The 18,084-nt window shown below is 36.3% G+C and overlaps 1 protein-coding gene across 1 annotated transcript in view; it reads left to right on the top strand.

Annotated features, from left to right (window-relative positions):
* Window positions 1-18,084, top strand: part of KLHL1 (kelch like family member 1) — a 266,155-nt gene that overhangs the window by 229,269 nt on the left and 18,802 nt on the right. Inside the window, exon 8 of the mRNA XM_076363042.1 lies at window positions 14,873-15,035. Coding sequence (XP_076219157.1) covers window positions 14,873-15,035 — 163 coding nt within the window. The remainder of the gene's footprint in view (window positions 1-14,872; window positions 15,036-18,084) is intronic.

Here is an 18,084-nt window from a genome sequence, read left to right on the forward strand (position 1 = left end):
AGAGAATAACGTGGATCCTTTTTCTTCTTTCTCCACTAGCTTGCAGGATAGCATCTTCTTTTTATGTACCACCATTGCTGGGCTACAGAGGAGGCAAAAATGGAAAATTCACGTCTTCTATTAAGAGACAAACAAAAATAAGTAGGGGTTTGTTTTGTTGTTTTGTGTTTTTTTTTTTTTTTTTAAGTTTTATAGCAAAATAATTCCAAATTTTATGTATGTTGTATGTATGTAGAAGAAACCACTATGAGGAGAGAAAAAAGTACAGAGGTGAATAAACAGATGCATGAGAATCTGAGATTCCATTATAGATATGAGGGCAGATACGAACTGCAGTGTCCTTATGGACAGGAGGCTGGAGATGAAAGACTGGGAGAAATAAATGTCAGTAAAATGAGAATTAAATTAGCATTGAAACCAGCAGACTGATCTTATAGTAGTTTATAACCTATTGGTATGATAAACTTGCGATTATTTATGATTAATTCATTTTCCCAAAAGTGCTATAAGCACACCAACTATTTGTAAAGAAAAGAATTCTTGAAAAACATAGTCATATTTTTTGCAGAATGTTTGCTATAGTGTCAAAAGCTAGAACACTTGGTAAAGGAAACTTTTCCAGATTATTAGTTTGAGCATATTGATATCTGTGATTTGCTCATTGCACATTGTTTATTTTAAAATAAGCAACCAATCAACCTCAATAATCAGCCTGAAAATAATACAGCCCTTCATACAAACACACATGTATAGTACCAACCAAATTCTACTGCATTGGGCAATGACATTCCATATTTCCAGGTGTATGCAGCTCAGTTGTTGGATATTTAGATACTCTGAACAAATGACCATGATGTCTGTTCAGATCAAGCTTAAGGCAACAGAGCTGTGAGTTTGATGCATTCTATACATGTCAAATCTGCAGTATATTCTGCTCGTGCAGGAAATCTGAGATGCTTTTGGACCTTGACATGTCGGCAATCATAAACAATACTTCCAGTCATGAAGAACACATTCGTATATCGTATACATGCTTCATGAGTACAAAGAAAAATGTCCACCGCTTTGCTATTTGTGTAACATGAAGAAACAGTTTCCACCTTTAATCTGTCCCGTCTTCATTTACATTCTTGTACAAATTAATTTAACAGTATGACTGGAATGGAAAACAGAACAGCTCAAGGAGAAAGACTCGTGTCATGTGTCCCAGAAAGGTTCTTTGAGTCAAGATCTTGTTGGAAATATCTTGATTTTCGGCAATGGTAAATCTTTCTGGGTACATCAGCATCCCACAAGGCAGTACTATGCCAGAGATGTGTGTTCTCCCTCTCTATGTGGTGATACCTGTGCACAGCCACAGATAAAAAAAAAAAAAACAAACAACAAACCACCAAAACCCAAAAACACCAAACAAAACCCCCAAACCTATAACCACCTAAGCATTAAGTAGAGTGGAATAGTTCTTCAGCATGCTAGCTTACCAGAACACAGCAATGCTCTGACATAGCTGTGTTGTTTACCCTTTCAGAAGCAGCTGTTTAGAGATTAGTTTGAGAATCTTTCTTTTATGCAATATTGACTAGTACTATGTACCTCTATGTAGTTAAATTATTGTTATTTTTTAATGTTGAAATCTCAGGGGAAATATGTCATTCTAGCTTTCACTGTTTGTTGACAGAAGACCTGAGCCTTTTAAAGTGTTTTCTCTGCAATATTGATTTGCATGTATATTAGATTTTTGCTTTGGATTTTTCTCCTAATCATCGGGAACATTACAGGGATATTTTTTTCTGAATTATTAAGTACCTTGTCATTGTACTTTGCACCCTTAGTAAGTAGTAGATCATGACCCAATTCACTAAAGAGCTACAAATCATAATGGCAACACTTATAATAATTTCTGAGTCAGGTTCTCAGGATAATAGTGTGGCAGAGTTGAGAATCTGGTGTCTCATCTACAAAACTGAATGTAAATAAAGAGGCGGCAGGCAGATCTTTACTTCTATAAATTTGCATTATATTAACATGTCAGTATAATATCTTCTGGCCCAAGAGGGCAGGGTTTTTTTTATAATTCTCTTAATCAGCCTTGATACCTGCCTGTGAATAAACATAGGAAGAGGTATTTTCAACAGTGTGTCACTGAATATTCACTAAGGAAGGTAGGTCAGGTCTAATTCTCCAATTTATCACATACTAAATTCCCAGCTTGGCTTATGGCAGTCCAATATGCAGCATCCAAAGAACTATACTTGTATTTCACACCCAGTTAAGATTATGGTTGTGAAAATTAAATACCAGGTTTAATTAATTGATGCATAATTTAAAACAAATTGGACATTACCATCATTACTTTTCTTTATGTTGACACCAGTAGTATGGAAGAAAAGTGGTTTAAGACTTAAAGAGGGCAAGAACAGAGTAAGGAAAAGCAGCAATATTAGTTACAATTAATACAGAATTGTCAAAGTATGATCCTGTGGATGTGGATGAGAAAGGAGATTGTTAGAAATTTACAGCTACCTGGAGACTAAATAAATGTAGAGCTTAAAATGGTGGAGTAAAGTCTGGGTGTTACTTAATCAAGTTTAATACTTGGATAAAAAGTCACCGATTTATTTGTCTCCTCACCTTCAATGTCATGATACAGCATATATATTCCCTCTTCTTAAAAGGTAATTTCCTTATTTAAAAAAGTAGTTGTTGGATACAAGTTTATCCTTCCCAGTCAAAATTCTGTGTCTCTACAAATATCAAAATGCAGAGACTACGGTAAAGCTAACACCATAGATATTTTTTTCTTTGTCGTTTCGTATCCAAAAGTGTCAGTGTGAAACTATATTTCCTGTTATTTTATAAAAACTGAAACTTTTTAAAATTTCACTGTGTGAAATTAGGTCTATCATGCAGATAAGGAAAGGCAGAGTTAGAAATATGATAGGCAGTGTTCCATTATTCTGTAACATCACAGAAAAGCAATTTAAAAATCCCATTCCAATCTCCAAGTATAAATAATTGAAACTGTACAGATCTCAGCACCTAATTAGACATAATAGGTTTTTGCTACATAGCTTTATGAAGGCAATCAAAAGGAAAATGCCTGCCATTGCACACTGGACAATACTCATTTTTAGATCTCATTTAGCTAAAAAATAACACTGTTTGCTTTCATAAATCTCTAAGTCTAAATGCTTAGAAGAATTATTTTCCAGGTAGAAAAAATTGTTCTTCCCAGTATACGGTAACTAACATAGTATTGCAACTTATTATCCTTCTTTCTTGTACTTTTTTCTTTTTTTTTTTTTTGTCTGTATGTACAATTTGACTGCAAAATTTATTTTAGTATTTTCAATTTTTTTTTTAGTTCAGGAATCTGCTAGTTTCAGATTGTACTGATGAACAGCAATATGTTGAGACACAATTTAGCTAAGACACTTTTTAATCAGGACTACACATATTCCCCAAAAAGCATCTTTATTACAGGAAATAAAGTTTAATAGGTACTGACTTCTGTATGACTGAATAAATAACAAACATTGAGTTATTAAGTTTTTCATCATTTTCAGGGAAATATTAAGATTTCTGTCTCCTGTACTTACTGCACCTGACTGCTCGATATATTACTGAAAACGTATCTCCTCCTAAGAAAAAAAGTTGTTTCCTTTCCTAAAAGAAATCCTTATAGTTGGTTTTCTAGTCTCAGCTGTCCAGTAACTGTATGTGAACTAACAAAGCCAAACTGTTCAGAATGTCATGAAAATGAACGTAATTCATCAAAAGATGGATAGGATAAATTCGTACTTCAATGCCAGAATTATTATTTTCTACAAATTAAAGAAATGTAAGATCTGATTCCACCAATTTCCAGTTTATTTATTCAGATAAATAATAACCTTGGTTACTTTAAATGTAATTCTCTTACAATAAACAATTCCCTTTCTGGATGTGTGATTGCTTTTCTCAGCAAACAATAACAGAGCAGACGTTAAGTCCAAGAGGATCTCTTCTTTTTTTGTGCCTTAAACTGATTTTGTCAAATTGTTGAAGGTGAGATGCAGGAAGAAAATCTGTGAGGGCCTCGTGTCCTTTCTCTTCTCTTAGCAAAAAGTCCTGAAAGAGATGATAATACTATTTTTATGCGCATTTTGCTTAATGGCAGTAAGACTTCAAGTGTCAGCTGGAAATTGTTATTTTCTCATTCAGGAACAGGAAAAGCCCATTCAACGTAATATATTTTAATAAAAATATTATCTACATTCTCAGTGTAAATCTAGATGGATGTTTATTATCTAGTGGGCATAGAACACAGAAAACAACAAAATTGTGTACTCTGATGTCACTTTAGTGTAAGACACATAGTAAACATGAAAACCTGTTTCATGAAGTCAAGATGAACTCTGATCTTCTAACACACTGTTCGGTATCTTGACTACAGAAAGATGAAAAATCTTATCTCAAGATACCATGCAGAAATTGGCTGCACCATTTAGAAAAAATAAAATGTATATAGAGTTCAGTACCTTTGCTCTTTAAGGAGGAGGAATTCTACAGTGTCCTAATAGGATCGGAACTCTGACATATCAACACAGACTACTTAAAATGAATTTAATTTTTTTTCTATTAAAACAAATGACCTGGAATATTCAGAAAAGAGAATAGTCTTGTTTCACCCATTTTACTGGAAAATATTTCACTTTGTGATCTTGGTAGAATGTATCCCTTAAGATTTCGACTGTGGTATTGCCATTCGCGGTTATAATGGACTGTTCAGTAACTTCAGTACAGGTTTTGATACAGAGGTGGGATGTACTGCACTCTGTTCTGTGTGATGGGGAAGCTAAAAGCAACACCTTTGGGACTACCTTTTAATCCATATGTGTGATATAAAAATCATATAGGAGTTCTGGCATCTGAGCTCTGAGGGCAAAACATAAGAACTAGTAATGCTTGAATATAGAATTCCTCATATATGACAGAATCTGCTCTGGAATTCTTCATATATGACAGAGTCTGCTGTAATGTAAAGGGTGTATTTATTTATTTATTTGTTTGGGGGTGGGTTATTACCTTATCACTACTACTCATTATAATTTTTTGAAACATGGTGAAAGCACTGCCTAATGGTGAAAGTAAATACTTCTGCATTGCTTGGAACTTTTCCAACTTGGCTTCTTAGAAAACATAATGCAAGAATCAGACTGTGGGGTTTCATAGATAGCTGGGTCTGAGCACAGGTTTTAGAGGCAGCCAACAAATGCAACAGTTTGTGCAGCAGCTTCCGCAAAGGCCGGCCAGAAGGTCTACTGAGGACAGTATATGTGTGTTCTGCAATAGTGGCTCCAGGGAATATGGCCCTGGAGAAAAGAGGGGCCCAGGAGAGCTGATAGATTTTTCAAGGATCACCTCCTTTAAGCTCAAAAAAGTTCCATCCTGATGTGCAGGAGATCAAGCAAAGGCAGTAGGAGGCCTGCACGGATGGATTGAGAGCTCCTGATTAAACTCAAACTAAAAGAGGAAGCATGCAAGAGGTGGAAAAATGGACAAGTGACCCAGGAGAAATACAGAGGCGCTATCTGAGCATGTAGGGCTCGGGTTAGGAAAACCAAAGCTCATTTTGAGTTGAATCTAATGGGTGACTTGAAGGGCAACAAGAAAGGCTTCCTCAGGTCTTTCAACAGCAAAAGGAAGACTAGGGAAAATGTGGGCTCGCTGCTGACTGGGGCAGGGGACTTGGTGAGAAAGACCACAAAAAAGGCTGAGGTATAATGCCTTCTTTGCCTCAGTCTTTAAGACTGGCTTCAGGAGTCCCAGGTCCCTGAAACCAGGGGGGGAAGTCTCGAACAAGGAAGACTTACCCTCGGTGGGGGAGGATCAAGTTAAGGAACATTTAACAAAGCTGGACATGTACAAGTCCATGGAACCTGACAGCGTGCACCTACGAGTGCTTAGGGAGATGGCTGATGTCATTGTGAGGCTCTCAATTATCTTTGAAAGGTCATGGTGATCAGGAGAGGTTCCTGAGGACTGGAAGAAAGAAAATGCCACTTGTATCTTCAAAAAGGGCAAGAAGATGGGTCTGGGAGGATACAGGCCAGTCAGCCTCACCATGATCCCTGAGAAGGTGATGGAGCAAATAATAGTGGAACCAGTTTCAGTCCATATTAAGGACAAGAAGTTGACTGGGAATAGTCAGCATGAATTTATGAAAAAGAAATCATTCCTGACCAACCTGACTAAGTGAACTGCCAGGGTCAGAGGGTTGTAATCAGAAGCACAAAGTCCAGCTGGAAGCCATTAGTGATGTTTCCCAGGGGCCAGTGTGTTCATCATTAATGATTAATTTCATTAATGACCTGGATGATGGGACAGAGTGCACTCTCAACAAAAACAGCGAGGAGTGATTGATGCTTATGCTGCCATCAGAGAAACCTCAACAGGCTGGAAGATGAGCTGGTGGAAATCTCATGAGGTTCAACAAAGGCAAATGACATGTCCTGCAATTGGAAAGGAATAGCGCCATGCACCAGTACAGGCTGGGGGCTGTTTAGCAGGAAAGCAGTCTGTAGAAAAGGTCCTGGGGGTCCTGGTGGACAACAGGTTGGACAAGAGCCAGTAATGTGTGCTTGCAGCAAGGTGGCCAACAGTATCCTGTGTTGCATTAGGAAGAGTGTTGCCAGCAGGATGAGGGAGACAATCTTCCCCGCTGCTCAGCCCTGGTGAGACACACCTGGAGTACCGAGTCGAGTTCTGGGCTCTCCAGTACAAGAGAGACATTGACTTGCTGGATTGAGTCCAGTGAAGGGCCACAAAGAAGATTAAGGGACTGGAGAATCTCACACATGAGGAGAGTCTGAGAGAGCTGGGACTGTTTAGCCTGGAGTAGAGAAGTCTCAGGGGGCTCAATGTGTATAAATACCTAATGGGAGGGAGTAAAGAAAATGGAGCCATGGTGTTCTCACTCGTATTGAGTGAAATACAGACTGAAATACAGGAAATACCATCTAAATGTAAAGAAACCCAACTTTTTTACTGTGAGATTGGTACACTGGCACAGATTTCCCAGAGAGGCTGTGGAGTTTCTATTCTAGGAGTTATTTAAAACCCATCTGGACGTGGTCCTGGGCAACTGGCTCCAGGTGACCCGGCTTTGAGCAGTGGGGTTGGTTAGACAATTTCCAAAGATGCCTGCCATCCTCAACCACTCTGTGACAGATCTACTGTAAGTGATTCTGGGAGTCTGAAACTACAATAGGACAATGGGAACAGAATTACAGCCCGTTGAACACCTTGTTTTTCAAGTTTCAATCAGTTTTCTTTTAAGCCTGACACAAGATCAGATGACAATAATGCACAGAACATTGCCAAGTTATTATTTTTTTTGTCAGTTTTAACACTGTATTTAAATAACTTCATCCATTGCTTGATGAAGACAATTGGTTAATACATTTTATAAATCCTTAGTGGCTGTAACTTATGCTTATCAGTCGTGCTTAAATAACAATTCAATTTCTAAGTATACTATTGAATCTACAGTTAGTTGCTGATGATGCAATGAACCAATTTGTTTTCTTAAGTGAATGTCATCAGTAATATGAGGATTTTCATTTCTGCATTGCTTCATTTCGCTGTTATGGTTTTATTTAAGCAGTTCTATACTGAAATTAAAAAGGCTCATCTCATTTAGCAGTTTTTAATATGTATTTATTTATAATTTGCATTTTGGTATACTTACTATAAAGTATTAAACACAAAACCAAAACCATATGTCTCACTAAATCTGTGAAGCTGACTTTGTAAAATTTGAGGGGCTTGTTGGTCTAATTTCATCATTTTAAATCAAAACTGATTCATCAATTTAAACAAAGGTTAGATGTTTATTTTTTAGTCTCCCAGACTGAATTTTGGATCTTGTCAAGTAATGTGTCATTATCTAAAAAATGTGTAAAATCTCTTAGCTGATACGGATGAGAGAAAGATGATAGAAGAGAGGTGAAATAAAAGGAGTGGAGAGGATGGTGGTGGTAACAGAACAGGCAGAGAGATTTAGAGAGAAAATACAGATTTCTTTCAGCAGCCTTTAATGGTCTTTTCATTTTCAGCACACTCTTTCTTTTTAAGACTAAATTGGTATTCTCTTAGTATTCCTATATGATATTTGTATTGAAAAGTAAGCTGAAAGTGGTTGATAGTAAACAAGCTGCTGCTGCATATAGGAAAAAGGAAAATTGGTCTAGTTAGTCCAGTCTTTCAAAATGTAACAGCCTAATCTGGAGATGTTTTACTTTCCTAACCAGAAAGCTGAATGTATTAAGGGTTTACAGTCAGTATTTCTCCTTCCTATCACTATCATGCCAGGCAAGACGATAAATGTCATAGCTGGTCTCTTTCTGGGCATTCTTCCCTTTAGGAGAAATCATCAGCAAAACAGAATCAGCATCATCAACTTCACATTAAGAAAGGGTGAAAGTCAAGGAGACTGTTGTGTCCTATAAGACAATATATAGTCCTATAAGTAAAAAGTAGCTGAAGAAATTAACGATGCTTCATAGCATGACTTACAAAGAATACAAATTTTTATATTTTGCAAAACTAGCCTTCCGTGTCTCCACTTTTCAATACATGTGTGATTAATGTTTTCATACTATTTTTAATAATTGTAAAAAACCCCAAAATAAAATAAAACTATATAGTATGAATACCTAGAAAAAGAATAGAAAAAAACCCCAACATTACTATAAAATCAAGTCACTGGTTGATGGGAATTTGCTTATATTTGCCTTGGGTTTTTGCTTTGGGCTTGTTCTCTTTGGCTGCCTTTTCTGTCACACAGACATAGATGTCTCAAATACGTATGAAGTGATTTTTTTTTCTTCCACCTCTAAAACTATATATTCATCATTGCGTATTGTTATTAACAAATATTGAATATCAGTTTAATAGTGAAGAGGGAATGAAAGCTTTTTATTGGCATTGCATCACAGAAGTAACAGCCTTTATCGGTTTGATTTGATTAAAACAATCATCAAGTTATTTCATAAAATTATTATTACTGTGGTTGAAGCCATGTATTTTATACATGCTTCATAAAGCAAATTATTGGTTCTTTAAAGGAATGAAGGCATATATTAGGGAAGTAACGCTTTTCTTGAACACTCAACTCTACTTTCATAAGTTCTAATTATACCTGTATATGCCTATACCATTAATAACCAAAATCTGTACACATTCAGCAACTGTGTAGAACCTGAGAAGGCAATATTTTGAGAGTGATTATTCACAGTTTGCGTGATCAAAAGGAACTATTCGCAAAAAAGCATCTTAAAAATTAATGGAAAAATTATTGAAAACATTATTTTGGCTGCTGCCAGAACGTTGCAAACTCTAATAAAGTGTACTTACTTGATTGACCAGTATTGCAAGGTGCATATTTATTTGTTTATTTGACTCACATAAAGATGTCTGGGATTTAAGTAAAATTTTCTTTTTGAAGCATTAGAGCTGCCTCTATGAGTCACTAAATTGTCCTATATTAGTTATTGGGTTCATTACCTGGACAGTGGGATATCTAGGTTCCAAAGATTGACCTAGTTATGAAAGGACTACACTGAAAATGTGATCCCCTCCCTTTCAGGGTAGCCATGAAGCTCTGGGGTAGATCTCCTCAGATCCTTCTGTGGGAGCTATTCTTATTATATGTCATATTAATACAAAATGGAATAGAGGAAAAGTGAGAGTAGATAGGGCACTGATAGTTGTGATAACTGAGTGCCAGATCCCACTCCTTGAATATTTTTAATTTCAAACAATACAGAGCTATGGAAGCAAGAAAAAGGAAGAGCACTCTTCCCAGACTGGTAAGTGAGGCTCTCCATTGCGAGCAGAGTCCAGCAAATTAATTTCATTATTAATCTTGTGTTAGTCTTGTGCTTTGTATTAGTAAACTGCATATTATTCTATTATTTTAATATTGAGTTCATCCAGTTTTGGATGAACTTTTTAATGGCTTTTTTCCAGCCCAAGGAGCTTGAAATAATGTGAGGAAAATGTCACGGAGTTGTAGAAAAGTGTTTAATGGTGTAGTATTGAAGATAGCTTCTGTAAGTTCTGGTGAGTGACATAAAGTTATATTGGCAGTGAGAATGCTGAGACTACCAGAATCATCTTTGGAGGACTGACAGTGCAAATCTGGCATAGTCCTATCCATATGTAATAGAGAACTGTTTCTGGAGCAAATTATTCTCAAAATAACATCCAGGTTTTTCTGCAGAGGAAACTATTTGTTTGCCATGGCTCTCTGGAAAGAGGTATGATTGGGAAACCAAGAATGAATATTCAACCAGTTTGCTCTTATTTGACAGTGCTATTTGACAGACCAAATCACCAAAAGGTCTCTGATATACCAGAAAAGAGTGGTGAGTTTTCAGTAGGTGACTTTCTGTCACCCCTACACCATAATACCTATGTTATGCAATCTGTGTTAAGCAATAGATGAAGAATGGATGGAAGATAAGGAGACTCAACTGGAGTGGGAAGGATAGTGCAGGAATGAAAAGTAGAAGAGAAACAATGGATTTACTGTTAAATGACAAGAAAGAAAAAACATATTATGCAATTAGATTCACTACAGAGGCCTAGCTGTTGTTTCCACAGAGATGTCTGTCCCATAAAGTATCTCACTCTCTATGTCACAATATGTTAAATTATGTGCTAAACCTTACATTTCTGTCATTTCAACCTGTCATCAGTAGACCTCCTGCAATTATCAGTTTGACAGGTTTGTCTAGCCAAGCCTTCAGAGCTGTTAACTTGGGAAGAGAAGACAGATTCTATCCAGAACAACTACTGAAAGAGACAGACTCTATACCAAAGTCAAAAAGACTGTGATATCCATGCCCAAATTTAGCAAATTTATATAGACTCATAGATTTTATGGCCTAATGTTACTGCTGTGATCATGTAGACTGACTTTCTGCAAGAGGAACACAGAATTTCTCTCTGTCATTTCTGCCTTGAGGACATGCCATCTAAAGGAGTTTGAGCATGTCTGTTTAAAAATGTAGCAGTATAGATATGAAAACTTCAAGCAACACAGAAATTAGCACATTCCTAAATTCATAATTCCAATAAATCCTTACCATCATTGGTTAAAATATGGAATATTATTCTTACGCTTAATTTAACAGGTTACTAGTTCCAGTCATTAGATCTTATTATTCCTCTAACAGATTCTTAATCGTACAATCTTTTCTTTATTCAGGTACTTATACACTATGATTGGATTACCTGTTGGAAAAAATATCTTGATAAACCCTACATCTCTTATGGAATTTCCAACAGATTTTCCGGATTTTTAATGGTTCTTTTGTAATTCTTTCTGAAGTTCCTCCATACTATTTACATTTTTTACATGTACAACATCTGCATCCATTAGTTTTCATGGTATACCGTTAGACGAAGTCACTACCAGCTGTGACTACGGGTTTCTCAGTCTGTTTCACTTTGCATTTATGCTTCTTGGATATCTACAAGTATGAAAGCAAAATTTTAAAAAAAGGAGACAAAATACTTAAAATAGACATAATACTATTTTCATGGAATACAGCACCTTGTTTGGTTTTTTTAATTTACTTATTAGAAAACTGGATTTTGAACATTAATATATTGAATTTACGCAGTCCAAAATGATGATTTGCCCTCACATTTACAGCCATAACTATACCAAAACAGAATGAAATTCAATATTGAAGAATGTATTTGTATAGTATTTTAAAACATAGTGGGCCAGAACTGGACGAGCTTTTAAGGAACAAATGTAAGGATGTCAATGCATTTGGTATTCTGTATAGAAGAGACTTTAAATGTGTAAACCCATAGCAAGTTAGTATATGCTATGGTCAGCATCATGGAAGATTATGTTTGTACAGAAGCCCTTCTGTCTTTGTCCTGTATAGAAAGAATAATTTTCTTATAGCTTTGCCAGTAAATTTTCCTATTATATAAGCAATGCAAACTGGCAAACTCAAACAGGCAATCTTGTATTGAATCCCTTAAAGTTCTCCAAGCAAAATAAACTTCCAGATTTCTTCATTGGTGTAGCTGTAATTACATTCACACCTTTCGACAGAGGAGCATGACATGAATCTCGCACCAAAACAACATTTTTATTTTGGCAGTTTTCTAACTGCAACATTTCCCTGTGTCAATGTAAGATTAATTTATGTGGAAATAGAATTGAACATCATGATAGCAAAGTATGTAGAAGTTATTCAGTAAGGTCAGACAAGATCAGAGAACACCCAGATGAACTTTAAAAGCCAGCTGAATTCACAACACAACAGCAAGTGTTAAATGCAAAGTAAAAGACGTTGGGGAAAAAAAACTGAAGGAATTGTGCATCTCACAGGGTTCTACGTGCATTGTATAAACCCAGTAAAGTTCTCATTATAGAGAAGTCAGTGAAGACTGTTTTCTGTATGAAGCCCAGTTAAAAGAGTACAAGAGGAAATGTGGAGAGAAAATCCATTACATTAATGCAAGGAGCTTATCAGTGTTCGTTGTCATTAAAAAAAAAAAAAAGGCTAAAAATCCATGAAAATGCAGGAAGAACAGTATTTTGATTAAGAGGAAAGCAAATTTTCTACAAAAAGTGACTGAAATAATTGGGATGGCTTAATTTACAGTGGGAAAAAACCCAAGAATAAAAATCAAATATGAAAGGACATGACAAAAAGTATGAAATAGTGAATGAGACAAAAAGAGTAAATTGAGGACAACTTTTTATGTCCTAATGAAAGAGGAAATAAGCTATTTGAGGGAGTAAAAGGTGGAAATTTCAAAACTGATGAGATGTGTTTTGACATACATCATACTTTCACTGTGAAGTTCACTGCATAATAAAACAACTCTGCTTATGTGTGAAGGTGAGAGAGGGTTTGTGTGTTTACCTAGACAGCAATTATATATGCATGCATGTGTATAGGAACATTCGCACACTTAAACTTTCTTTGAATACGATTAATTTTTTATCCCAACAAGAATTTGATTTTCTATTTAACTTTGCATTAAGTGAAGAGTATAAACATGAAAAGCTAAAGAGTACAGTGTTGTTATAACAAATTATAGCAAATACTTTTTTGACAATGTAAGCCTGTTTGTTCAGGATTTAAGAATATTTATAGCTATTAGATATTAGGGTAAAAAAACAAAACACAAACCAAAACAAAACAAGGAGTCCCCACAACTACAGCATATTATCTCCTGATTTTCTATGCAACCACTGGCACATCTTCCCACGTTTGCTACTGGTTGTGTTCTGAGATAAGATATTGAGCTATAGGAATCAAGAGTTCAATTTAATATCCACTTTAATATTCTGGAAAAATTATGGCTGAAACATATGATTAAATAAAAAGCATTTATAAGCAAGACTCTTCATACCAGAAGAAATTGGAAAATGAGTTCACAGAAGGTTCTACAGAAAAAAGTGAGGCTCATGCTTTATAAGAAGGAAAATTTCAGTAAGGCTTAGTAGGGTTTTTCAATTCTTTTTTAAGTTTAGGAAAAAAAAAAACCAAAACCAAAACCAACATCCAAAGTGCAGGAACACTTTCTGTGAACACTGAGATGAAACTTGTTCAAACTCATTGATAAATATAGTTTTTAATGTCAAATTAATCTTTGAATGAATGACTTTTCTGAAATAGAACAAAACACAGTTCCACACAGAAAGTGGAAACTTTACATTGTTTTAAATGAAAGAGAGACTTTTCTGCAAGAAAAAAGTAAACCCATTCTCTGAAACTTTAATGATCTACTGTTTTCTGACTTCTTGATGAGTTCAAATCATGTGAAATGGAGTGGAAAAAAAGGACACTGATTTAGGAATAGGATTGGATTTAACCTGAGATTTTCAGAATGATGCTCATTTGGGATCATGGATTCATAGAATGGAATTACTGAGCTCACTGTATTGTAACAAATGGTATTTAGCTATAACTTATCTTCAAGAGCCTTCTAAGCTTAACTGAAGATACTGTGAGGTAGAGAATTCATCAGTTCCTTTGAATGGGTGATTAAAACCCCTCATAGTTAAAAATTTGTTTCTTATTTAAATTTTTCCTACTTCAACTTCCATGCTTTACATTTTGTTTTACTTTTCTTCACTAGATAAAAGAATCCTTATATATCCAACATTATTTTCCTGTGAAGGTACCCTTTCTCTTGCTATTTCATTTTTTGATAAGGTAAATCGATGAAGCAGCTTAAGTTTCTCACTGTAAGTTACTTGCTCGAGCCTTTGAATATGTTTTCTGATTCTGTGCGAGTCCACCAAGCTTCCCGCTAGTGAAAAATTGTATATTTTTTTCTACATAATTGACAAAAATACCGAAAACATCAGACTGCTTTCCCTTCCCTGTGGAACCCTGGTAGAAGCAATTCCATTCAATGAAATCCCCCTTAGGCTGATAATAATTTCAGATCTATCAGGTATCCAGTCCATCATTTATTTATCATGTGCTTTACTGATATTCTAAAGAGCTAATTCATGATCAGAATGTTAGGAGATACTAAGTTAAGCAGTATACAGAAATCTAAGACTGTCACATCATTGACAGGTTATTCTATGAAGCAAACAATCTTCTCAAGGAATGAAATTAGGCTTGTTTGACAAGACCTAGTTTTCATAAAGCCATGTGGAGTGGCATTAATTTTATTTCTGGTTGTTAATCCTTAATTAATCAAATCTCAAACTGGTATTTCCATTTTCACTTTGAATATGCAAGTTCATGTTATCTGTGTTTTGGAAAACTTTTTTTTTTTTATTATTGATAAAGCATACTTTTATCTTCTCTCACTCTCTCCTCCATTTTAGGAGTTACAGTGCTTGAAGGGCCTATTTATGCAGTGGGAGGACATGATGGTTGGAGTTATCTGAATACAGTTGAGAGGTGGGACCCTCAAAGTCAGCAGTGGACATTTGTGGCAAGTATGTCAATTGCCAGAAGCACTGTTGGAGTAGCAGCATTAAATGGCAAGTGAGTAGGGTATTCTTGTATGATTGAAACATATTTCTTAGAGGGATGGATAACTGTGACACACAGTAGGATATAACTTTTAGCATATTTTAATAGAGGGTATCTTTTAAAATAAATGTAAACACAGTTGTGCACACCCCCCTGTATCTCATAGCTTTTACATTTATTTGAAATAAGTAATTTATATATATTTTCTATATTATTTACCTTAATATTTCTGTCAAATGCTTAAGAATATAGACCTGAAATTTCAGTGTGCATGGTATAAACCAATTCAGGACAAATTGTCAGTTGACTCATATGACTTTCATATGTTGTATATGTCAGTTTTAGTTAACCAGCTGAGTTTATCCATCTAATATAGTCATGTACCCAGTGATAAGATTTGCTGTATATGCATTTTGTACCTTGCTTCAGCCAAAAATTGACCCATGAAACTTTCTTTGTCTTAAGGCGACTATATTCACACAGGAAGTAAACAAAAATCTGATTCTTGTCAAACCAGTCAGACTGCATTAAACCTGTAATTCTCATTGTGTTCATATTCTAAGTTTCTTTTATAACTTTAACTTTTTAAAATTTTAATGTGGCACTTATTAAAACTCATTTTACAGTAACATGATATTATGTATTACTTGTTGCTTATCACTTTTAAAGTATTTGCTTTTAGCTCTGTGGCTAAAAAGAATATGGTGTGAACTGTAATAATTTAGAGCTGGGGGAGGAATTCATCACACGTAACTTCAGATATTTTTGTATAGACATCTACAACTGAGCCAATCATCCTAAGCCTACCTTATGGTCAATGGAAGAAATATGTACTTTTAGGATATAATTTTTTTTACTTATTTTAGACATTTATGTTAGAACAGCATGAATAGTGCTCTGTAAGTGCCCATTTTTCTCTAGTAACTATGTAGGAAACCTGAGGAGACTGTCTCAGATTCTGACTTCTATGTTTTTGATATCTTAAGTGGGGAAGTTGAATCCCACTGTAGACAACGGAACATAAATAAAGGGCAGTCAGTAAAGAATCCCTTGGGAATGGTGGGAGCAATGGATTAAGGCAAATTTCTGGAACATTATTTTCCTCATACTTTATTGCTACTGAACTGCAAGGAAGAAAGGATGAGAAACAGCTGCAGATGTGGGATGGAATGAGAGAGTAAATATTGAGGACACTAAAAAAATAGTTAATAACAGTTATGATAAAAAGTATATAGGGAAAAAAAGGACTTACTAAGGCTATTTGGTTTCATGGTAGACTACGCTATTGCATAATTCAACAGCCCACCAAATTTTGCCCACCCCATTTCTTCCAGTTGCAAATCATTCAGTTTTGATTATACAGTTGGATAAACTCTCAAAAATCCTTTATATTAGGTTGTGCTTATCACATCTAAGATACAGGCTTGAGATATGTAGACTGAATTGATTTCTGGGATTGTCAGACTCTTTCCACTGAATGTAAGAGTCACTGAGTATAAAAGTCAAACAAGGAACTTAATTTAGCCTACAAAAAACTGTTACAAGATCTATAGCAGATTGTATACCTTTCTGTAGCAGCAGCAGGAGTTCTGACAGAGTACCCATAATCCCATAATTATGACAATATGCAGACATATATTTTTTTAAAATTGAATCTCAAATTAATTAAAACTACAGGCTTTAAAAGTGTTAACTAATTTTATGAGTTTGTCATATTACACTTGTGTCCTATTTGTGGAGTAACTCTGGATTAAATAGGCTTTATTGGATGCATTCATTATTATAATATTATTTAATTCATGGTATCCCATACTCAGATGATCTACTTCTCATCCATGACATTAGGAGTTAGTTTTATGTTGTGAAATCATCTGCAAACCACTGAAGCTGAATTGTCATTGCTTTCTCTTACTAAGTCACAGTGGCATTGAAATGTTCCACAGTAGATCAAATGGACAAAGCTGCTTTAATAACCCTGTTAGAATCATAGAACCATAGTTTGGGTTGGAAGGGACCTCGAAAGGTCATCTAGTCCAACCCCCCTGCCGTGAGCAAGGACATCTTCAACTAGATCAGGTTGCTCAGAGCCCCGTTCAGCCTGACCTTGAATGTTCCCAGGGATGGGGCATCCACCACCTCTCTGGGCAACCTGTGCCAGTGTTTCACCACCCTCAGCGTAAAAAATTTGTTCCTTATATCTAGTCTAAATCTACCCCCCCTTTAGTTTAAAGCCATTCCCCCTTGTCCTGTCATAACAGGCCTTGCTAAAAAGTTTGCCACCATCTTTCTTATAAGCCCCCTTTAAGTACTAATAGGCTGCAATAAGGTCTGCCCAAAGCCTTCTCTCTAGGCTGAACAACCCCAACTCTCTCAGCCTTTCTTCATAGGAGAGGTGTTCCATCCCCCTGATCATTTTCATGGCCCTCTTCTGGATGCACTCCAACAGGTCTGTGTCTTTCTTGTGCTGAGGGTCCCAGAGCTGGACACAGTACTCCAGGTGGGGTCTCACCAGAGTAGAGTAGAGGGCAGAATCCCCTCCCTCGACCTGCTGGCTACGCTTCTTTGGATGCAGCCCATGATACGATTGGCCTTCTGGCCTGCAAGCACACATTGCTGGCTCACGTCCAGCTTTTCATCCACCAGTACCCCCAAGACCTTCTTCACAAGGCCGCTCTCAATCCCTTCATCCCCCAGACTGCATTGAGACCGGGGGTTGCCCCGACCCAGGTGCAGGACCTTGCACTTGGCCTTGTTAAACCTCATGAGGTTCACACAGGCCCACTTCTCGAGCTTGTCCAGGTCCCTCTGGATGGCATCACGTCCCTCAGGCGTGTCAACCTCACCACTCAGCTTGGTGTCACCTGCAAACTTGCTGAGGGTGCACTCGACCCCACTGTCTATGTCATTGATGAAGATATGAAGCAGTACCGGTCCCAATAGAGACCCCTGCGGGATGCCACTCATCACCAATCTCCATCTGGACATTGAGCCGTTGACCACTACCCTCTGGATGCGACCATCTAACCAATTCCTCACCCTTTACCGGGCAGTCCACCCATCA

Source organism: Aptenodytes patagonicus, chromosome 1 (assembly GCF_965638725.1).
Source record: "Aptenodytes patagonicus chromosome 1, bAptPat1.pri.cur, whole genome shotgun sequence".
Lineage (NCBI taxonomy): Eukaryota > Metazoa > Chordata > Aves > Sphenisciformes > Spheniscidae > Aptenodytes > Aptenodytes patagonicus.